Source organism: Podarcis cretensis, assembly GCF_951804945.1.
Source record: "Podarcis cretensis genome assembly, chromosome: 1".
NCBI lineage: Eukaryota > Metazoa > Chordata > Lepidosauria > Squamata > Lacertidae > Podarcis > Podarcis cretensis.
The window spans coordinates 130,917,966-130,942,404 of record NC_137170.1 but is presented as its reverse complement, the minus strand read 5'-3'; the positions used below and the strand labels follow the sequence as shown (position 1 = coordinate 130,942,404).

The window sequence follows — 24,439 nt, the reverse complement described above, 5'->3', positions numbered from 1 at the left end:
ATTGGTTGCAGCCGCGAGCAGGAGGTTGTCAGCGGCAATTGGGTGGGTGATTGGTGGCTGCGGCAAGGGCTGCTTTGGATTGGCTGCTGCTACATCCACTGGGTTGGTGATTGGTGGCTGTGGCAAGGGCTGCTTTGAATTGGCGGCTGCTGCGTCCACTGGGTTGGTGATTGGTGGCTGCGGCAAGGGCTGTTTGGATTGGCTGCTGCTGCGTCCATTGAGTCGGTGATTGGTGGCTGCAGCAAGGGCTGTTTGGATTGGCTGCTGCTGCGTCCACTGGGTTGGTGATTGGTGGCTGCGGCAAGGGCTGTTTGGATTGGCTGCTGCTGTGTCCATTGAGTCGGTGATTGGTGGCTGCGGCAAGGGCTGCTCTGGATTGGCTGCTGCGGCGTCCACTGGGTTGGTGATTGGTGGCTGCGGCAAGGGCTGCTTTGGATTGGCTGCTGCTACGTCCACTGGGTTGGTGATTGGTGGCTGCGGCAAGGGCTGTTTGGATTGGCTGCTGCTACGTCCACTGGGTTGGTGATTGGTGGCTGCGGCAAGGGCTGTTTGGATTGGCTGCTGCTACGTCCACTGGGTCGGTGATTGGTGGCTGCGGCAAGGGCTGTTTGGATTGGCTGCTGCTGCGTCCACTGAGTCGGTGATTGGTGGCTGCGGCAAGGGCTGTTTGGATTGGCTGCTGCTGCGTCCACTGAGTCGGTGATTGGTGGCTGCGGCAAGGGCTGTTTGGATTGGCTGCTGCTGCGTCCACTGGGTGGGTGATTGGTGGCTGCGGCAAGGGCTGCTCTGGATTGGCTGCTGCTGCGTCCACTGGGTTGGTGATTGGTGGCTGCGGCAAGGGCTGCTTTGGATTGGCTGCTGCTACGTCCACTGGGTTGGTGATTGGTGGCTGCGGCAAGGGCTGCTTTGGATTGGCTGCTGCTGCGTCCACTGGGTTGGTGATTGGTGGCTGCGGCAAGGACTGTTTGGATTGGCTGCTGCTGCGTCCATTGAGTCGGTGATTGGTGGCTGCAGCAAGGGCTGTTTGGATTGGCTGCTGCTGCGTCCACTGGGTTGGTGATTGGTGGCTGCGGCAAGGGCTGTTTGGATTGGCTGCTGCTGCGTCCACTGGGTTGGTGATTGGTGGCTGCGGCAAGGGCTGCTTTGGATTGGCTGCTGCTGCGTCCACTGGGTTGGTGATTGGTGGCTGCGGCAAGGGCTGCTTTGGATTGGCTGCTGCTGCGTCCACTGGGTTGGTGATTGGTGGCTGCGGCAAGGGCTGCTGTGGATTGGCTTCGCTGCGGCAATTGTGTGTGTGCTAGCCAGTTGCTGGTGGTGAGGGGGCAGATGCATTGTGGCTTTTGTGACATGTATGATTGGCAGCATTTGTCAGTCTGGTGAGTGATTTTTGGCATTCCTCCTCCAAAAAAGCTCAACAACTCTGGGCCATCTACCCCCAATTTCTTAAATTGGAGTCCCCAAAAATTGGGAGCGTCTTACACATGGGGGTGTCTTATACACAGAAAAATACGGTATGTGCCTTCAAAATCTGCTCTAGAGGATTGAGGGACCCAATCTGGGAATGCGCTGAGCATTGCATGAGAGCAAGTTCACATGTGCAGTGTTGGAAGCAACCCAAAGGATCTTACTCGTGAGGAAACGTGCATACAACGGCACTGTATATATATTGCACATTCAAACCATACTTATGATTTCATTCAAGGTTTTCTCAGCGTTTCCTAAAACAGTAGGCCAAGTTCCTTTCTCACACATGGCAAAAAAACAGAAATTTGGTTACCAAAGGATTACCAACCAACAAGACACACAATTAAAAGGCGCAAATTCCTGCAGTGGAGCTACAAAGCTGGCTGTTCAAATGGGCCTGAGGCCCAAAAAGCAAATTTAAAATACGATGTGAGAGCAATTTAAAATTAAAAATACGATGTGAGAGCTCCCGTAATTGTTTTATTTTTAAAAGATGTGTAAACCACTTGCATTATAAAATATCAGAGGGGTGTGTGTGCAGAAAACCAAAAATAACTACAAAGCACATGCTAAAAATTATACAGCTAAAATAGCAGTAGGAGAAAATTGCCTTGGAGGCACACACACAGTATAATTTTCTCTGTTTATTTCCCCCCACAGTTCTTACACCAAACTGCTTGTTAAATTTGGGAGTGACCAGAGGGAGCTTAAAAAAAAAAAGTTAGTGAAATCCGGGAATCCCCTTCTGCACAGGAAACCTGCAAAATGGACTAGAGGCCAGCTGATGGAAGTCAATTATTATAAGTTATTGCTGCATTTTAAAAAAAATATTTGACTGTCAGCAAGCTGTGATCAGTGGGGTTTTTTTTTGGGGGGGGGAGATCCTACCATATTTAATATTTAAAATTAATGGGGGGAGGGGATTAAAGATAAAATTGACCACTATTTATTTGGCAAGTACAGTGGTACCCCGGGTTAAGTACTTAATTCGTTCCGGAGGTCTGTACTTAACCTGAAACTGTTCTTAACCTGAAGCACCACTTTAGCTAATGGGGCCTCCTGCTGCCGCTGCGCCGCTGTAGCACGATTTCTGTTCTCATCTTGAAGCAAAGTTCTTAACCTGAAGCACTATTTCTGGGTTAGCGGAGTCTGTAACCTGAAGCGTATGTAACCCGAGGTACCACTGTAGTATACCATCTATGAGAACAAGTTGTTACTCAAGAAGTCTCCAGCCACGAACTCGCCTTAGGAAAGGAACTCTCTCTTGGTCTCAGCCCCCATTGTCAATATGGGAATAATAACACTAACCTGCAGCTTTATTTATGAGGATTGAGGTAGTTTACTTAAAACATTCTGAACCAAAAAAACCACACTTCTAAAATATCTAAAATTACCGAAGGGAAGGCAACTTTCTCTTCCTGCCTGGCTGGGGGGCAGGGTCAAAAGTTGCCAGTGGGCAGAACCAGAATTCAGACCACTCTGCTTCTGTTTTCACCATGGCTACCCCAAATTCCCAATTGTACACAGCCCTACTGAGTTCATTGGATATACAGTGGTACCTCGGGTTAAGTACTTAATTCGTTCCAGAGGTCCGTTCTTAACCTGAAACTGTTCTTAACCTGAAGCACCACTTTAGCTAATGGGGCCTCCTGCTGCTGCCGCACCGCCGGAGCCTGATTCCTGTTCTTATCCTGAAGCAAAGTTCTTAACCTGAAGCACTATTTCTGGGTTAGTGGAGTGTGTAAGCTGAAACGTATGTAACCTGAAGCGTATGTAACCTGAGGTACCACTGTACTCTTTTAACAAAAGGGTATGGAGGATTTTTAAAACTTTAATTTTTAGTACAAAATACCTATATAACTACTCTCATAGAAACCAAGTGAAAGTAATTCCTTTCTGACTTTAGTGTCGCACACTCGTGATCAGGAGAAGGAAGGAACAAACAAGAAGGAAGAAACTCTAATGAGACAGAAAACGGGGGCATTCAGCAAGTATTGGAGGTTTTATAAAATGAGGTAGGGAGGGGGCACATGCAGTCCCGACACACTGTGGGCAAGTTGGTTGGGCAGAGCTTTCAAAATGTGTGTCGCGGCACATTAATGTGTTGGCTGCAGTGTGTAGGTGCATTGCACAAACGCTTCTCCTGGGGCTGGAAAGGGGTTTGTTTAATAATAATAATAAATTTTTTTTATATCCCGCCCTCCCCAGCCAAAGCCGGGCTCAGGGTGGCTAACAACAATAAAATAGTACAACATTCTAAAATCATTTCATTATAAAATTATTCAAATCAAATTGATGGCAACCATTGGGCTAGAGTTCTGTGAAGATTGCCAATGGAGGGAGTCAGGCTGTGCCCTGACAAAAGGCCTGGTGGAACAGCTCTGTCTTGCAGGCCCTGCGGAAAGATGTCAAGTCCCGCAGAGCCCTGGTCTCTTGTGACAGAGCGTTCCACCAGATCGGGGCCACAGCCGAAAAAGCCCTGGCTCTGGTTGAGGACAGCCTAACCTCTCTATGGCCTGGGACCTTCAAGATGTTTTAATTTGAAGACCGTAAGTTCCTCCGTGGGACATACCAGGAGAGGCGGTCCGGTAGGTACGAGGGTCCTAGGCCGTATAGGGCTTTGAAGGTTAAAACCAGCACCTTAAACCTGATCCTGTACTCCACCGGGAGCCAGTGCAGCTGGTATAGCACCGGGTGAATGTGATCTCGCAGCGAAGACCCCGTAAAGAGTCTTGCCGCGGCATTCTGCACCCGCTGGAGTTTCTGGGTCAGTCTCAAATTTAACCTCTGGTTTGCTAGTAAAACTAAATTACTGTGTCACAACATGGTGCAAAACTGAATTACTGTGTTACAAAACAATGTCTAAAAAGTGTGTCGCCCACACAAAATGTTTGGAAAGCTCTGCAGTAGGGTCTCCATGTAATGTTGAGACAGCAAACCTTTCGCCACCTTATAAATTACCCCCTAAATTAATTTTCAGGCATTCCTTTGCCATTGCAGTACGGCTACAAAAATAAAAAGCAATCAAGAATTCTCACAAAACTTATTGTAAAACTCATTTCTACCTCACTACCATCAAGTCAGCCTGTTCTAACCAGTCAACTAAATCTGAACTCCAGTGGTGGAATTAATTTTGTCGCTCCAAATGGAACTTGGAAATAAAGAGATGAATTGTGTTGCAGGTGACAGGACACTTGGCCAAGTCAAGTGTTGGTGAGTTTATTCTCAGGGCAGCACCAGTTTCTGACTAGAACGCAATTTAAGCAAATTACAGGTTCACCTACCTGCTGAATATACAGTGTAGTCATTGTAATGACATGGTTAATATAGGAACAGGTGCCAATCTCCTCCACATTAGCCAAATTTCTGAAAGAAAAATAATAAGGCATGAGTGGCAAGACATGGTAAAACTGTCCAATATGATTTAACGCGCAGCAAAAGAATGGTATATCACGGTTTCCCAAAACAATCTGCACCGTGTTATAAAAATACAGAATAATCTCACATTAAGAGGCTGTCTTTAAACATGGAAATTATAGCCAATCAAAGCCGCTTGATGGCATACCGTATCATTAATGGAATTGAAATCCCTCTTTCCATCACCAAATAGCATCAAAATGGTTCACAGCAACACTGCATGTAGTTTTAGACATTGGACCATCAAAACATTGGACCATCAACAATTTTGTATGTGTGTTTTACAACTTTTTGTATGTTTTAGAACGTTTGTGAGGGTCACCTGAGCTACAGAAGAAAGCCAACTGAGGTATTTGGAACCAAATTGGATGAGGCTAGAATCAGAAGTAGGGAAGAATCACAGAGCTTGATGGAACCCAGAGAGTCATCTAGTCCAAACCCCCTTCAATCCAGGAATCAAAACTAAAGCATCCATGACAATGACCATCCAACCTCTGCTTAAAAACCTCTGAGGAAGGAGAGTCCACTACCTCACGAGGGAGCCCATTCCGATGCCAAACAGCTCTTTTTGCCAGAAAGTTCTTCCCAACGTTTAGTCACATTCTCCTTTCTCAAAACTTGAATCCATTGCTTTGGGTTCTACCCTCCAGAGCAGGAGAAAACAAGCTTGCTCCATCTCCCATGTAGCCCGCAAGATATCTGAAGGTGGCTATCATACCTCAGCCTGCTCTTTACCAAGGTAAATCTTGTTTCACATCAGATGTCCTGCCCATACGTCACTGATGGACACAGCCACCTCTAATTCTATACGACGGACCCTGCTCCATGTCAGAGCTGGGGAAGCTTTTTCCCAGTCTGAAGGCCACATTTCCTTCTAGACAAACTTTTGGGGGGGCCACAGGACAATGCTGGGTGGGGGCCAGAGGCAAATTTGACACCCTTGTCCTGCATGGAAATTCCTACAAATGCTCACACAGCCCTCCCAGGCAAACAAAAGGCATTGTCAGGGACCAAGGACACATTACAGCTGGGTAAAAATGCCATAGGAGGGTAGGGGCCAGTGAGTGGCGTGGTTAAGGAGGGGCGTGGCTAAGAAGGGCGTGGCTAAGGAGGGGGCATGGCTAAGGAGGGGCGTGGCCTGGGGAGAAACCTTAGGTTTGGAGGTCCTGGGGTTCCTCGCCCCAGCTCCATGATTCTGAGGATGAAGGAGCTGTTGTCAATGGAGCATGGGGTGAGGGCAGTGAATCGAGAAGGTTAAAAAGTGAAGGCATGGAACTGCCATCAGCTCAGAGGCGAGAGGTGGAAGGGCAGTTGGGTTACAGGGAGCCTCCGAAGATCGTGAGAAGCAGCTCTTCCTCCAGGGAAGGGATGCAGGGATCGGAAGATGCTGGAGAGAGCCGCAACACTGAGCCTGAGCAAAGCGGAGGGGAGGAAAGTCCCCCTTTGCCAACGCCCTCTCTGCGCAGTCGGTTTACGGGCAGAGAGGGGAGGAGAAGGATGGGAGTCAAAAGACTGTTATGCTGGGGAAAGTTTAAGGACCGCCCACTCCCAGATTCTGCTAGCGACTGAGCAGACATGGACTACTACTAATAATAATAATTTTTATTTATACCCCGCCCTCCCCAGCCGAGGCCGGGCTCAGGGCAGCTAACAAGCAATAATAAAAACAAGCTGAATGAATACAACTTAAAAACAAGATTAAAATACAACATTAAAATATGGAAACATTAAAATATTAAAATGTAGCCTCATCACAGGAGGGGAAAGGAAAAAGGAAAAAGAAAGAGGGGGAGGGAATCAAATTGGTTCCAAGCCAAAGGCCAGGCGGAACAACTCTGTCTTACAGGCCCTGTGGAAAGAAATCAGATCCTGCAGGGCCCTGGTCTCATGAGGGAGAGCGTTCCACCAGACCGGAGCCAGTGTTGAAAAGGCCCTGGCTCTGGTTGAAGCTAATCTAACTTCCTTAGGGCCCAGGACCACTAGAGTGTTGCTATTTATGGACCTTGAGGCTCTCCGTGGGGCATACCAGGAGAGGTGGTCCCATAGGTACGAGGGTCCTAGGCCGTGAAGGGCTTTAAAGGTCAAAACCAGCACCTTAAATCTGACCCTGTACTCCACCGGGAGCCAGTGCAACTGTAAAAGCACTGAGTGAATACGCTCCCATGGCAGAGACCCCGTGAGAAGCCTCGCTGCAGCATTCTGCACCCGCTGAAGTTTCTGGGACAGCTTCAAGGGCAGCCCCACGTAGAGCGAATTACAGTAGTCAAGCCTGGAGGTGACCGTCGCATGGATCACTGTGGCCAGGTTGGGGCAGGAAAGGTAAGGGACCAACTGCTTGATGCAGCGAAGGTGGAAAAATGTCGCCTTGGCTGCTGCTGTAACCTGCGCCTCCATGGAAAGGGAGGCATCAAGGATTACACCCAAACTCTTAACGGAAGGCAACGGCACTAATTGGGCCCCCGCAAGAGAAGGGAGTTGGTCCCTCATCCCCATGCCATCCTGACCCAGCCATAGGACCTGTCTTCAAAGGATTTGGTTTCAATCGGCTCCCACGAAACCATCCAGCCACAGCTTCCAAGCATCTGGTCAGCGTGTCCGGGGCCGAGTCGGTGTGGCCATCCATCAGCAGATAGAGCTGAGTGTCATCAGCATATTGGTGACAGCCCTGCCCAAAGCTCCGGACAATCTGGGCAAGGGGGCTTGAGACGCTCTGCACTGTAAATGTTTTTGTACAAATAATAAAGCCTGGAAAAGGTTGGTGGGAGTCTTGTCTCTTCGCTCTCGAGCAACCATGCCGGCACCTAAGAATTGGTAAGGTAACAAAATCTCCCCATAAACACTCCACGCCCCAGCCTGCTTCTGAAAAGTCATCTAGGTTTCTTTATAATAATAATAATAAATACCGGCAAAGAATAATGAAGAATTTGACCAGGAGTAGCGACAAGGCCTGTTGTGGTTCTTCTAGCCCTTCTGACAATTTCTGGACACACTGCAGCAACTGGAGCCTCAAGACCTGAAGGATGTTATCAGGCAGCAGCGATATTCCTGGAGGGACATCATCCACCCTAAAAATAAAGCCAAGAGCTTTTTTTAATAAAAAAAACAACTAGGGCAAGCAGCAATAATCGCTAACGTATTTTATGCACGTAACATCTTTTACTGCACTTGACAATACAATGGTATCCAGACATTTCACTGCCAGAGGGCCAATAAATTGTAATAATGCCAATAAATTACGTAAGATGGACTCTTGCACTTTAATCCTATAATTAACACTTTAAATAAATATTTGACTTTAAGAATAAAAAAGCCTTCACTCTGGCACAGGGCGATTATGAGATCATAAGCAGGTGTACAGGCTGCCAGGGCTCACTAAATGCCAAACTGTTGATTCAGAAGAAGCAAGGCATAACAGGTTAACAATGGGCGTAATCCACATGAAATTCAGCACTTTTCAATTCCATCGGTTTCAACGGGAGAGACTGGAGCATGTGCTTACTTCTCTTGTAGAATTCAAATATTTAATTTAAGATGGATCGAACCAGATACTAATCCTATACGCTAACTGGAAGGGCCAGAGTTCCAATGAGATATAACGTTTTCAGAAGTAATTACAGTTGTAAAAATCAATTTGTGTCCGCCAATTGTTCCCCAAACTAGCCACTTCTCCGTGGATTTTGATTCCAGAAAAGCACGTCAGTGTCCGAGTCACCTTATAGCAGGCAAACCTGCATTTCTCTATTTATACGCTTGACACCGTAATTAGAAGGGCGAGGGCTTGGCATATTCAAATTCCTTTCGCAACTGAAAAATGCTCCCCTGAAGGAAGACAAACAGACTTTTTTTCAACCAGCTGGCAAGGGTTCATCCTTTCAATTGTAAGTAGAACAAGATGCCATTGCTGCGTTGGGAAACACAAAGCAGCAGAATGGATTAATCTTTCATGTTCTCCTGAGCGCAGCTGTCAGGAGATCTATTATACCGCAGAGGGCTCAATCTTGGCCTGCCCCCCGCCGTCACCCCCCCCCCCAGCAGAGGCTGCAGAAACAGCCACAAACGACACGCTAAACATCCTGGTCTGAAATGTGTTTCTTAGAAACAAGCATCTGGTTGTTTCAAGAGAATTTACTTCCTTGAAATTTGTTCAGGACTGGGGTGCATCAAGATTGCTAGGAGAAATGATTGGCGGGTGAGAAGGCTACGCGAAAGCAAAGACTGCAAACCACAGGACGAGTGTGTGCAATCGGTTGCATTCTGCATTCGTTCTGCGAGCCAGAAATGATCCAATGGATGGTTGCTGCCCCACATTTGTTATACAGTGGTACCTTGGTTCTCAAATGCCTTGGTACTCAAACAACTTGGAACCCAAACACTGCAAACCCGGAAGTAAGTATTCCGGTTTGCGAACCTTTTTCGGAAGCTGAACGTGCTCCGGTTTGAGTGTTACACTTCTGATTTGAGTGCCACACTTCCGATTTGAGTGTTATGCTGAGGTTTGTCTGTTTTTGCTATTTATTTTGTGTTTTTGTGGCTCTCTTTTTTGTGACTGTGTAGAACCCAGTTCAACTACTGATTGATGAATGGTGTGAATGAGGTACATTTTTTACTCCTTGCATTTTATGGATCAATGGTCTTGTTGGATGGTAACATTCATGTTGAATTGCTGTTTTAGGGATTGTTTTTAAAAAGTTTTGAATGGATTAATCCATTTTGCTTTACTTTCTTTGGGAAAGCGCACCTTGGTTTTGGAACGCTTTGGTTTTAGAACAGACTTCCAGAACGGATTTGAAAACCAAGGTACCACTGTACAAAAGAAAATAATAAGAAGAAAACCAACAGGAAACTACTAGATTTCTATGTAGCGAGGTATAAAACAGGGTAATTCATATCAATTGCTGTCCTTCCACGTTTCAAATCTTCCTACCACCAATGCTTCGTAAGCATTTCATTGTAATGTATTCTAAGAGACGGCATTCTTCCTATGCAATCTGGTTATTACAGACAGCAAAAAAATGGTACTCTGAAACACAATGTATAGAAGATATAATGGGAAGCAATTTGCTATTTGATGCCAGCTATCCAATACTCTATACCAGGGGTCAGCAACCCGTGGCTCCGGAGCCGCATGTGGCTCTTTTACACCTTTGCCCACGGCTCCGGGGCGGATACTAGCGAGGGGAGGAGGCGCATTGCGCGCCCCGACACTCCCCACTGTGGCGGGCGCTGTACTGGCTATGACATTGCATGGGGGCGGTGCGTGCGTTAGTCACGCACCGTCCCAACGTCACCTTCCCACCCGCCCGCCCGCTACATTGTAAGGGGCATGTACGCTGGTCACTGTTTTGAAGGGGAGTGAAGAACACACACACACAAAAAAGGTAACTTGTTAATTTAACGTTTATTTCTATGAGGAGGAGTAATTCTGAGGGGTCAAACAAAGAAATAATAAAAAAGTGACAAAAAAGTTATTTTTATAATGACGAGTTTTGCGGCTCCCAGTTTTTTTTTCTTCGGAAACGGGTCCAAGTGGCTCTTTTTGTCTTAAAGGTTGCAGACACCTGCTCTATACAGTCTCGCCTTGTCTTTAGCTGCCTAGATATCTTCCCTTGTTCATCTGCTGCAATAAAAGTCCAGTCCTCTATGCTGATTTTCTTTTTAGGTCGCAAGTTTAATCCCGTCATTAATCTCAGAGGAAAACAGCGGATTTTATACTGAGCGCTCAGTAACAGCACTGGAGAGTAATGGTGAGGGAAGCTACTGTTCATGCATTCATGTCATCTTTAAAAAAAATACTATTAGTTAAGGGGGGGGGAACACACAATCCATTTAATCTTTTATTTAAAAAAAGGTATTCACAATCTGCTAAACATCCTAGTCCACCTGTCATTGTCTACTGTGTCTCATCCTCTCAATCTCAGGAATCTATGATGGGTTTGCACAAAACCACAACCTCCTGTGACAAATGCAAGCCCACCAGCCATGGGTTTGAAGTCTGCCTACGATTTGGTGTCCGTGTTTGGGTTCAGTCTCAGGTAAGCAGAAATACTTCTATTGCCTCTGCTGCTGTTGCTGTTGCTGTTTAACAGGTTTAATCAATCAAAAGGTTGATTCAATGGTCATCATCGAAAGCAAACCAAGGCCAGGATCCTAAGCATCCTTCCTAGGGAGTAAACCCCACCAGACATGGTGGGAACAGACATGGTGGGAACTGTGTCTATGACTATGCAGCTGAAATCACATACTGAGGTCATTTCCTGGTTCACCGCAAACAAGAATGTTTACCTGGCTCTGTAATTTGGCAGTTCAAAGCCCATTTTTAAAGAATGAACACCAGGACAATCAAGAAATACCAGTGTGGAACAAGTGGGGTGGCGGTTAAACACGTAAACACAGGGCTTATTCACACTGAAAATTTACTTTGGGTTACTGCTGGTTCCCCTTTGATTTAACCAGCAGCTGACCTGGGAAAACCTAGGAATTGGTAGCGATTCCACTGGAAGTTAATTACACAGTTCAGTCACGTTTGAGAGCAAACTGCGAGATGTAAAAGTTTGTAGTGGCCATGATTGGCGTGGCATATAAAGGCAGAAGGAGCCCAAATGAGCACCTGGGAACAGGAATTTGGCAGAACTTCAAACCGTGGTTTCTGAAGCTGGCTTTTTAACTAACCTGAATTTGTTAATAAACCACTCTCTATACTCCACCCAACAAGCGGAGATTCCATGTAAAAAACTTAAGAAGAGCCTGTTATCCGCTCATTCCTACTCTTTGCTTTCTGAAACTTATCAAATTTGTGACCCACAAGAGGAAACACAGCCCAACTCCCCCCCTCCCTGCCATGTAAGGCCCATGGCTCATTCCAGCTTGTGTATGTCACACAAACCCATGGTTTATTATATCATATGGATGCAGCCACTAAGTTTTCATTGCACTTCTGTCGAGCAAAATGTCTGCACGCAGCAACAGCCACAATGTAGAGAAGTCCCAAAGAGATGGAATATATCAACACACACATACTTATTAAATCAGCCATATCACTTTTAGGCATCAACACAAAGAACTATTATTTCTACATACCTAGTGGGCAGCTTTTCAAAATCCACATCCAGAAACTGTTCGTAACTAGAAACAAAACTGTCCAACCAGAGCTTCAAGTAGTCTGGGTCTTTCTGCGAAGGCAAACAGATTTAAAAAGTTAATTTTTCTTCCAGAAGCATTTGTAAATGTGTGTGTCCAATGCTGCCCCATCCCTGCCCTCCAAGTTTCCTGCCATAATCATGTATTACTTGGTGTTGAGGTCACTTTAAACTTCCCAGAATACCACTCTGCTTCCTGACACTGCTGCCCTGAGGCTGAGATATTCCCTAACAAGACTGAGCGTTGCCCAGAGATTCCACTTCCCAAAACACTCAAAAGTAATAAAATAAAACATAATACGACATCAGCAACTTCATACAACTTTTTTATAACCATATCCAATAAATTGGGAGAAAGACCTGTGGGTCCCCAAGACAGGCTATGAGATGATGATGATGATAATTATTATTATCATCATCATCATCATCATCACCATTTTAGTATTGATTTATTATATTATTTATACCTCACCCATCTGGTTGGGTTTCTCCAGCCACTATGAGATGGAATGGATGGGCTTACAGTGGTAGAACAAATGCAAGCTTAAAAGGACAGAAGGTCAATCTCTCCTTTCTTCAGTTGACAACAGATCTCAGGAAGCAGGACTGGAAAAGACCTATCAACAAGAAACCTCAAAGCTGCTACCAGCAACAATGCAGAGCTAGGTGGACCAAGTATCTGACTCTGTAGACGCAGCTTCTTGTCTTTAACATATCCTTAGATGTTATAACTTAGCTAGAAGGTATAAGAAAGAACGGGGAGAAATGTAAAGTATTGCACTTGGGCAAAAAAAAATGAGAGGCACAAATACAAGATGGGTGACACCTGGCTTGAGAGCAGTACATGTGAAAAGGATCTAGGAGTCTTGGTTGACCACAAACTTGACATGAGCCAACAGTGTGACGCGGCAGCTAAAAAAGCCAATGCAATTCTGGGCTGCATCAATAGGAGTATAGCATCTAGATCAAGGGAAGTAATAGTGCCACTGTATTCTGCTCTGGTCAGACCTCACCTGGAGTACTGTGTCCAGTTCTGGGCACCACAGTTCAAGAAGGACACTGACAAACTGGAACGTGTCCAGAGGAGGGCAACCAAAATGGTCAAAGGCCTGGAAACGATGCCTTATGAGGAACGGCTAAGGGAGCTGGGCATGTTTAGCCTGGAGAAGAGGAGGTTAAGGGGTGATATGATAGCCATGTTCAAATATATAAAAGGATGTCACATAGAGGAGGGAGAAAGGTTGTTTTCTGCTGCTCCAGAGAAGCGGACACGGAGCAATGGTTCCAAACTACAAGAAACAAGATTCCACCTAAACATTAGGAAGAACTTCCTGACAGTAAGAGCTGTTCAACAGTGGAATTTGCTGCCAAGGAGTGTGGTGGAGTCTCCTTCTTTGGAGGTCTTTAAGCAGAGGCTTGACAACCATATGTCAGGAGTGCTCTGATGGTGTTTCCTGCTTGGCAGGGGGTTGGACTCGATGGCCCTTGTGGTCTCTTCCAACTCTATGATTCTATGATTCTATGAGCACTACCATTGCTGCAAGAAGCTGAACACAGTTTGCAGAAAGCTGATGTAGCTCCTGTGGAAGTCAACCACTGGGGAGCCAGTGTGGTGTAGTGGTTAAGAGCGTTAGTCTCGTAATCTGGGGAACTGGGTTCGCTTCCCTGCTCCTCCACAAGCAGCTGCTGGGTGAACTCATCTACCCAAGCAAAAGCACCTGAATGAATTTCAGGAGAAGCTGTTTGGAACACAGAGACCTGGAGAATTAATTGCAACCATTTTTTAAAAGTCCGGTTGTTGGCACCCGTCTGTCTTGAGAGACCACTGGAGTGTGCCTCTGGGGCGAAGACAATCCACTGGAGAATCACAGCACCTGCTGTGGCTGCAGAGACCAGTAGCTCGTAACTGCTGCTTCCTCCTGCATTGTTTCTGTGGCATAAGAAGCATCTAAGTGACCTCTCCAGGGTGCAAGCCTGTGTAGGAAGGTCCTGGGCTGCCCAGACAATAAGCCTCCACCCTTGGACTCGCAGATGTGGTCCAAAGGAAAGCAGAGCAATACCTTTGGCACAGGCTTGGCTGCAGGTCGCATACAAGATACCACCCAACCATCTTTGGCTTTCCACTCTGGATTTTTGTAGGGTTTACTCCTTAGCCTTGGGACACGGGTGGCGCTGTGGGTTAAACCACAGAGCCTAGGACTTGCTGATCAGAAGGTTGGCGATTCGAATCCCCGCAACAGGGTGAGTTCCCGTTGCTCGGTCCCTGCTCCTGCCAACCTAGCAGTTCAAAAGCACGTCAAAGTGCAAGTAGATAAATAGGTACCGCTCCGGCAGGAAGGTAAACGGCGTTTCCGTGCGCTGCTCTGGTTCGCCAGAAGCGGCTTAGTCATGCTGGCCACATGACCCGGAAGCTGTACGCTGGCTCCCTCGGCCAATAAAGCAAGATGAGCGCCGCAACCCCAGAGTCAGCCACAACTGGACCTAATGGTCAGGGGTCCCTTTACCTTTACCTTACTCCTTAGCCTTAGATGTCCCACAAGGCAGTGGCTACAGGCAAATGTAATAAATTTCCTTCTATACATTATGGGGAACTTGTGCTCCTTCTGGAATCCACTGAAGCATCTCTTGGCCTCTCACTGATAAAAAGTAGTCATGCCCTCAGCATCATCCACGGGGATAAGGAGTCTTTGCTCAAAGACAGGGACAGACATCAAAAGACTGTTCTAAAATAGAAACACTTCTTCAGGAGAAGAAGAAAAAACAGAACAGGAGGGTGACTCACTTCTAGAGTAAACAGGAGTCCTTCACTAGAGTGTTGTGTTGCTTTTAAAAAAACATTTCTGACCACCGCAGCTGACAAATCAGCTCATTCACCTACGTGGCAGGGAACAAACTTAGAAATGTGTCCAAGAAATAAATCCGACTCCTAAGGAAATGGAAACTTCCATGTTTCAATATAAACCAATGTTGAACTACAGTCATGGTAACCACCACAAAGGCTCGGTGCTACTTTTCCTGGGTGTGATGTCGCAAATCACACAGGTAATCTGAAAAGGTTATTCTTCAGCCCCAGTTAATATGGCCAATGCTTTAATAGGAGTCATAATCCAACAACTTTCAATAGGTACCACGTCAGCTACCCCTGAGCTAGGTCAATCACATTGCTCCAGTATCGACTCACAGATAATTCAAGGAGCATCTTAGATTCCAAAACAATTCCTGTGCGATCAAGTTTCTATATCACACGTGGTTCCTACAAGAGCACAGCAGCTTCTCTGCAGTTCGACGTTTGCTGATCAATCCATGCAAGTTGGCAGGCAAAGCCAACAGGGACTAGAGATGTGAAGACTTGGGGGTAGGGGATGGAAAAAATGTATGGGGGGAAATCTACACACACACACACACACACACACACACACACACACACAAAACCAAAAACACACACTTTCCCATTCTTCTGCCAGTGTCCTAAATATGGCGGCAACAGAAAAATTGGGGAGGAAACAGTTTTCCATCCAAAATTGTCCATCTTTCCCCCAGACCTTCACAGCTCTACCCAGGACACAACAGCAGGTGGGACCAATGAGTGTAGCCTCACTTTCCCCATCACACTTTTGGAATCGAGTTGTGGAGGGTGGAGGGAGGAGAATGGGCACCCAAGTAAGGCTTCTGTTTTACAACAGGCAGTCCGCATTTGCAAACTCCCTGCTGTCACCAAAAGCCAGAAAAAGGCACATCCTAATTTAGAGAAGAAAAGCTCCCAATTTCAAGTAGAGCTAGTGACCTCCTGGAAAGTAGTATAGCTGCTTTCAGTCAAGAGGTATGTCAAAATTAATAAATAGAAGCAGTGGGGAAGGGGGAGAAGCAGTGGCCAGGGCTGCAGGCTGGATCGTTTCCTGGAAACAAGTAGCAGCAAGAGCAATTAGCCGTGTACTACACAGCTCCAAACAACTATGCTTGGAATCTCTGAAAGTACTCACAGCGATGCTATATATAACTTGTTAGGGTACTTGTATCTTGTTTATTATGCAGCAAAGAGAGAGATGGGCATACTTGAGGGCTTCTCCTAAGCATCCGGTTGGCCGTGGTGGGGAGGGAATGGTGGACTAGATAAGGCAGGGGGAGCTGACACGATGCCCGGCTGTTATATTATGATACCCATCATCCCTGACCATTGACCATGCTGGCAGGGGCTGATGGGAGCTGGAGTCTGACAGTTTCAGGAGGGTACCAGTGGCATGCAGTTAATTTTTTCCGTAGGAGAACAGTTAGGGTGACCTTGCACATTGAAACAGCATCATGTTTCCTTCCCTAAGCCGGGAATCATAGGAAAGAAGAAGAAGAAGAAGAAGAGTTTGGATTTGATATCCCGCCTTTCACTCCCTTTAAGGAGTCCCAAAGCGGCTAACATTCTCCTTTCCCTTCCTCCCCCACAACAAACACTCTGTGTGGTGAGTGGGGCTGAGAGACGTCAAAGAAGTGTGACTAGACCAAGGTCACCCAGCAGCTGCATGTGGAGGAGCGGAGACGCGAACCCGGTTCCCCAGATTACGAGACTACCACTCTTAACCACTACACCACACTGGCCAGATACTGGAGCCCTCCTGCCTCCTTCCCAAAAGCAGGGGGGCTTTGGGAAGGTGGTGGGAAGGCTCTTGGACCGATCGGAGCATCGTGCCTCCCTCCCTCAGCCGGGCAGAAGCTTCCCAGGCTTTGGGAAGGAGGTGCCAGGGGAACATTTAGGGAACCAGCCTAGTCCCCCTAGTCCACTGACAGCACACCACTGGAGGGTACCGTATGACCTACCCCTGAGATAAAGCCTTTGGTGTGATCCAGTACAGCTGTTATGTTCTTACTCTTTTTTTTTTTTTAAAGGAATTCTGCAGTTCAGCAGCTCACATTTGTTCACCAAAAACCCTGAATACTCCAACCCGCCCAAAATCATGCAAATTTGATCATAATTTAGTCACAGAGCTAGACTGGAGCTGTGCTCTTCCGAATAACTAGAAATCTTATTATGGCTATGGGACTGATTTTAATTCAAGCATTTGGACAGTATTTCCGAATTCACAGGACTTCGGCATTTTAATTTCTTGGGCTTCAATAGGCTATAATAAAGCAGCCTTCACAAACCTGGTTCTCTCTAGATGCTTTTTACTACCAAACAGCATGGCTGCTCTAGCTAGGGCTGATGGGAGTTGTAGTCCAAAAAATATCTAGAAGGCACAAGGTTGGAGAAAATAGTCTCCCTTGTTTGCCAACCTGAACAGGAAGTGGAGGTCCCTAAGCAAGGTTAAGCAACAAACCACAAAACAATATACCTGTCACTCAGCAAGCCTGGCATTAGCTCATTAAGAGGTTATAAAGGAAATGTCAGGTTTTGGTGCTCCACTACAACATTGTAAAGAGGCACAGCTGGATTCTTCAGTTCATACATACTACAGTGGTACCTCTGGATGCGAACAGGATCTGTTCCGGAGCTCCAGTTGCATCCTGAAGTGAAGGCAACCCGTGCACACGCAGACACGGGTTGCGATTCACCGCTTTGGCGCATGATGTCATTTTGAGCGTCTGCACATGTGCAAGCGGCGAAACCCGGAAGTAACGCGTTCCATTACTTCCGGATCGCCGTGGAGCGCAACCAGAAAATGCTCAACCCGAAGCTACTTCAACCCAAGGTATGACTGTATTAATAATAATAATAATAATAATAATAATAATAATAATAATAATATTTTTTTATTTATACCCCGCCCTCCCCAGCCAAGGCCAGGCTCAGAGCGGCTTATAAGCAATAATAAAAACAAGATGAATGATTACAAACTTTAAAACAAAAATAAAATACAACATTAAAATAATGGAACATTAAAATATTAAAATGTAGCCTCATCACAGGAGGAGAAGGAAAAGAAGAAGAAGAAGAAGAAGAAGAAGAAGAAGAAGAAGAAGAAGAAGAAGAAAAGAGAGGGAGGGAGGGAATCAAATTGGCTCCAAGTCAAAGGCCAGGCGGAACAACTCTGTCTTACAGGCCCTGCGGAAAGAAATCAGATCCTGCAGGGCCCTGGTCTCATGAGGCAGAGCGTTCCACCGGGCTGGAGCCAGAGTTGAAAAGCCCTGGCTCTGGTCGAAGCCAATCTAACTTCCTTAGGGCCCGGGACCACTAGGGTGTTGTTATTTGCCATGGCAAAACTGGAATAACAATGTAAAATAAAATCCAAACATAGTGCTACTTACAGAATTACAGGTCATGACAAAAGCTGTAATTAGATAACGTTTTAAAGGATTTTGTAGAGCAGTTGCCTAAATAAAAGGGCATGGCATCTAAGAAGCAAAAAATAATAAATACAGTAAGTTGTCTATTTTCTTTCAAGCTTAAGAGGTCTGAAAAAGCACTCCACCAAGCAGAGACAAAAAGCATGGCTTTTCAGTTTGGGGGACACATTCAGGATTTGCATAGAAATGGCTCTGCAACTCAGCAGCTGCTCTTCCAAGCAATACTAAGCCATGATGGGACCGCTGCACATTCCTGCATTGGACTAGATGAGCCTCAGGGATCCTTCCAACCAGGGTTCGAAATTAGCGGGCGCCAGTCACATTTTGCGACTGGCAACCAGGCTTTTGCAACTGGATGGAGATGACATTTTTGCTGCGGGGCTGCCTGGTCTGGTAGCAGGACAGCAAAAAAAAAAAAAAAAAGGCAACTAGATATTTTGTTTGGGTGCCCACAACCTAGGTCCCAAGAACCACGTGGCTCCCAGCATTCCTATCCCAGTTTCTAACACTGTTTCCAGCTCTACAGTTCTGATTCTCTGATAAGTTTCAAAACAGTCCAGTTTCGTAACCCATGGCAAGAAGCTAGCTTGTTTCAGAGCTTATCGGGGTTTGTTTTAAACCACAATTCATGGTTTGTACTCAACAACAGGCCAGGTTTTCTGGAAGCTGAAGCTCTGCCAAAGCTATCCTTTTCCCAACTGTGCTGTAGAGGGAGAGGTGTAAGGGCCCTAGACTCATGGAAGCTCCTTCCTGCTCATATCAACAGTGTTACATGTGGCTAAGCATTACATGTGAACACAGCCAATGGCTCAGTTCACATGCCAATGACCCAACTGAATCCATGCAGGTTTCCATGGTCTAATTGATTCCCTATGGCTCAGGAAAGGGAGGCGGGTGGCGCTGTGGGTTAAACCACAGAGCCTAGGACTTGCCAATCAGAAGGGCGGCGGTTCGAATCCCCACGATGGGGTGAACTCCCGTTGCTCGGTCCCTGCTCCTGCCAACCTAGCAGTTCGAAAGCACCCCAAAAAGTGCAAGTAGATAAATAGGTACCGCTCTGGCGGGAAGGTAAACGGCATTTCCGTGCACTGCTCTGGTTCACCAGAAGCGGCTTAGTCATGCTGGCTGCATGACCCAGAAGCTGTACACCGGCTGCCTCGGCCAATAAAGCGAGATGAGCGCAGCAACCCCAGAGTCGGTCACGACTGGACCTAATAGTCAGGGGTCCTTTTATGGCTCAGGAAAACCATAGCATGCTCTTATGCTCAAACTGAGCTACGTTTTGCACAAACTCAGTTTGTTCTCTAATTGTGGCTTAGAGGCAAACGATGGTTTGTCCAAGCCAGGATGGGATGGGGGAACTGGAGCAAAACTTTGATCGCTGCAGAAATAATAGGGGCTGCGCCAACATTTGACGTTGTTGGTCAGGCATAGGCAAACTCGGCCCTCCAGATGTTTTGGGACTACAATTCCCATCATCCCTGACCACTGGTCCTGTTAGCTGGGGATCATGGGAGTTGTAGTCCCCCCAAAAAAACTGGAGGGCTGAGTTTGCCTATGCCTGATGTTGATCAAAAGCCACCAACTCTTGAAAAATATTTTGATCTTATTCTTAGGACCTGTATGTGACACACACAGGAGGGTGAGAAAGATCAACGTCTGGCCGCTACAGTATATTTTTAATATTGACAATGCTGTTTAACTAACGGGTTGGGTAATAAAGTCAGGCAAAATGATACTGGATGCGTTTCAAACTGTTCATTCCCTGCGCCAGCATCTTGGTTCTGTACCATCCATCCCTTATCTCCCGTTGTTATCGCGGTGCTGCCACCACCGACCACTGCTGTTCCTAGCCTAGCTATCTTTGTCCGAAATGGGTTAAAGGCATCATATAATGGCAGTCATCTGCTGACCAGGACTAAACAAACCAAGATACAGTGGTGCCTCGCAAGACGAAAAGAATCCGTTCCGCGATTCTCTTCGTCTAGCGGTTTTTTCGTCTTGCGAAGCAAGCCCATTGACGGCTTAGCAGGTTAGCGCTATTAGCGGTTTAGCGGCTTTTAGCGGCTTATCGGCTTAGCGGATAAGCAGCTTAGATAAAGGGGGGGAAAGGAAAAAAAACCCACAGGAACTCGCAAGACATTTTCGTCTTGCGAAGCAAGCTCATAGGAAATTCGTTTTGCGAAGCACCTCCAAAACGGAAAACTCTTTCGTCTAGCGAGTTTTCCGTCTTGCGGGGCATTCGTCTTGTGGGGCACCACTGTACCAGGAGGGAAGAATTAGGAATGCTCAACTCTCAGGGATGCACCGAAGATTGTGATTAAAAGAGTTGGGAAATAACCTTGTTTTGTTGCTGTCAAACAAGACAAATTCTCATTTTAAGAGGTTTGCAAATGTTAAAAGTTGTATTGTCAAACACTTGAAATTTAGAGTTTGTTCTTATTTCAGGGCTGTATCAGAGCACACCTACTGAAATTAATGGACATGGCTAATACCAGTCCAGCAATTTCAATTTTCAGTTTCAACTTCCCATATTCCAACAACTTTCCTTTGCAATACTATACAAAATGCACCAATACAGTGGTACCTCTGGTTAAGAACTTAATTGGTTCTGGAGGTCCGTTCTTAACCTGAAACTGTTCTTAACCGGAGGTAACACTTTAGCTAATGGGGCCTCCCGCTGCTGCCGCGCGATTTCTGTTCTCATCCTGAAGCAAAGTTCTTAACCCGAGGCACTATTTCTGGGTTAGTGGAGTCTGTAACCTGAAGCATCTGTAATCCGAGGTACCACAATTATAAAGGGTTGTGTGTGCTCCACGTGTTTTTTCCCCAAATAAATTTTATTGCTTTTCATGTAAATACAAGCCGCATCGCGTTGTTTTTAAGAAAACCAAGTTAACCTTCTGCATGCAACCAATCATATACAGTGGTACCTCAGGTTACATACGCTTCAGGTTGCATACGCTTCAGGTTACAGGCTCTGCTAACCCAGAAATAGTGCTTCAGATTAAGAACTTTGCTTCAGGATAAGAACAGAAATTGTGCTCCGGCGGCGTGGCAGCAGCAGGAGGCCCCATTAGCTAAAGTGATGCTTCAGGTTAAGAACAGACGTCTGGAACGAATTAAGTTCTTAACCCGAGGTACTGTATATATAGCGCGCGCGCGCGCGTGTGTGTGTGTGTATATATATATATATATATATATATATATATATATATATATATATATATGTCCTATGACAGGAAGGGGTGAGGAACTAAGCAACGGACTAAATTCCTGCCCCCGTCCACTCAAAATCCTTATTCAACAACTCATCTGGGCTCTGACCTTTCACCAGGCATCGCCACATATTTTCACAAGCACGTAAGACCGAGATCCTCCTTTACTTTCAAATGAAAGTCAAGCAGCTTCTCAGGAGCCTGAATTCTGCACCAAATGCAACATTTTGCACTCCTACAGAATCCCAGCAAAACACACATTTGAGTCTTACATAAGGCACAAACAGGAGACAAATAGGATTGGCCGGCTTGAGCTTGCAAGAGCAACAAAATTCGCACGCCTTGAAATTCTAATAGCTTCAGATTTTCTGCCCCACATTCTGCATTTTTACAGCATGCCACATATGCTTAAAAAACCCAGATGAGACTCTCAACCATTTTCTACCCCCTCACTCCCAGAACTGCAATCCTATGCATGTTTACTGGGGGAGGGGGGAAATCCCATTTATATGTGTTTAGGATTGCAGCTTCAGTTTCATTAGGGCAGGGGTTGGCAAACTAAGGCCTGTGGGCTGGATCAGGCCCAATTGCCTTCAGGATCCGGCCCGTGGACTCTCTGTGGATCGGCGCAGGGATTCTGTTCATTTTTTTTCTGCATCGCCATTCCCCCCCCCACCGCGGCGGTGCCTCCTCCCTCCCTCCTCCTGGCTTCTCCCTGCCCTGCCTAGAGTAGGAAGGGGGCTGGGCTAAGCTGGCTGAGCGCCATTTTTTGCAGCCGCTCTCCAGAGCCAGCCCTTTCATGCCGCTCATCTTCCCTCCGCTGCTGCTACCACCGCCCTGGTGCTCCTGTGGGCAGTCCGGAGCTATGCCCACTGGCTGTACAGCGGCGATCTGGCCTCCGCTGCCAGCAGGAGGGCCCCCATACCACCCCCAAAATGCGGAAGAGCAGAAGGCCCAGCAGGCCGCAATGCAGCACCAACCCCAGGCAAGGACCCCACCCAAACAATGACTATCATCAGTGCAGGTTAAGAAAAAAATTTAATTTTAGTTTTTATCATCTGCAGTACTGTCTGGCCTGCCTGGTGCTCTTGCATGGAATGTGTCCTTTTCAAATGCATCTGTGGGTTATTTATGGAGCCTGCCTGGTGTGCATCGTGTGCATAGGAATTCATTCATCCCCCCCCCCAATATTGTCCAGCCCCCCACAAGGTCTGAGGGACAGTGGACTAGCCCCCTGCTGAAAAGTTTGCCCTGTATTAGGGAGGTAAGGTAAAGGGACCCCTGACCATTAGGTCCAGTCGTGACCGACTCTGGGGTTGCGGCGCTCATCTCGCTTTACTGGCCGAGGGAACCGGTGTACAGCTTCCAGGTCATGTGGCCAGCATGACTAAGCCGCTTCTGGCGAACCAGAGCAGCGCACGGAAACGCCGTTTACCTTCCCGCCAGAGCGGTACCTATTTATCTACTTGCACTTTGACGTGCTTTCGAACTGCTAGGTTGGCAGGAGCAGGGACCGAGCAACGGGAGCTCACCCCATCGCGGGGATTCGAACCGCCGACCTTCTGATCGGCAAGTCCTAGGCTCTGTGGTTTAACCCACAGCACCACCCGGGTCCCATGTATTAGGGAGAGGAAGCAGCTAAACAGGACACATTCTGTAAAGAAGCATCTTCCTTTGTCTGCCCAAGACCTCTGCTCCATTTCACGGGACGACCCATTAATGTACCCTCTGCAACCTGGAGACCTCCATATGTTTCTGACTACAACTCCAACCAACCTAAGCCAGCTTCCAAGGCTGATGGGAGTTGTAGTCCAAAAACATTTGGAGAGCACCCAGTTGAGGGAGGCAAGTCTAGACAGAGACTCCGATGGCACATTCAGAATGTTTCTAATGTAAGAGCCATCTTAAAAAGCTAGACAGCATCTTAAAAAGTAGAGAGATCACCTTGCAAACAAAGGTCCGTATAGTAAAAGCTATGGTTTTCCCAGTAGTGATGTATGGAAGTGAGAGCTGGACCATAAAGAAGGCTGATCGCCGTAGAACTGATGCTTTTGAATTATGGTGCTGGAGGAGACTCTTGAGAGTCCCATGGACTGCAAGAAGATCAAACCTCTCCATTCTTAAGGAAATCAGCCCTGAGTGCTCAATGGAAGGACAGATCCTGAAGCTGAGGCTCCAAGACTTTGGCCACCTCATGAGAAGAGAAGACTCCCTGGAAAAGACCCTGATGCTGGGAAAGATTGAGGGCACAGGGAGAAGGGGACGACAGAGGACGAGATGGTTGGATAGTGTTCTCGAAGTTACCAGCATGAGTCTGACCAAACTGCGGGAGGCAGTGGAAGACAGGAGTGCCTGGGGTGCTCTGGTCCATGGGGTCACAAAGAGTCGGACACGACTAAACGACTAAACAACAACAACAACAAGAGCCATTCTAGGCAACATCCCGACACCTCCTCCCATATCAGGCAATGCAAAAACGGTATTCCACTGGGAAACTTTAGCCAAATCTTCTTCACATTATTTCTGTATCCCTTCTCCTGCTTCTTTTGCAGCTGACTACTTAGCTTTCGGAAGATTAAAGCATCTCTCAGAAAATCTAAAAGTATCCAAGTACATAAAATAAGTGGTTGCTGGAAGCAGCAGTCTTATTCTGACTCAAAAGGCAAAGTTTTCTAAATGCTAACCCAGTGACAAGTCATCTTGAGTCAAGACCTCCTGTTGATTTTTCCACATCAGACGGGTGGGGAACCTCTGGCACGGCAAACATTTCTGAACTACATCTCCCATCAGCCTTTGTAAGCATGGTCAATGGCCAGGGACGATGGGAGTTGGAGTTCATAAAATACCTGGTGGGTCAAAGGTTCCCCCACACTTGATTTTATGAAAAATGAAAAATACAAAATGTGAGAAAAGGAAGGACCTTACTAAAGC

General features: G+C 46.7%; 1 protein-coding gene and 1 long non-coding RNA gene across 4 annotated transcripts in view; one reads left to right on the top strand and one right to left on the bottom strand.

Moving 5' to 3' along the window:
• LOC307220053 overlaps positions 1-24,439 on the top strand; it is a 260,005-nt gene that overhangs the window by 133,955 nt on the left and 101,611 nt on the right. The gene's annotated exons all lie outside the window — the stretch shown is intronic.
• The window catches only part of NBEAL1 (neurobeachin like 1), a 155,519-nt gene that overhangs the window by 115,073 nt on the left and 16,007 nt on the right, over positions 1-24,439 (bottom strand). For all 3 annotated transcript variants that reach the window (XR_013838602.1, XM_079975047.1, XM_079975048.1), the window contains exons 3-5: positions 11,959-12,050; positions 7,785-7,946; positions 4,749-4,830 (exon numbers count right to left, since the gene is read on the bottom strand). Coding sequence is in view for 2 of the 3 variants with exons in the window: in XM_079975047.1 (XP_079831173.1) it covers positions 4,749-4,830; positions 7,785-7,946; positions 11,959-12,050 (336 nt within the window). In the remaining variant the exon portion in view is untranslated. The remainder of the gene's footprint in view (positions 1-4,748; positions 4,831-7,784; positions 7,947-11,958; positions 12,051-24,439) is intronic.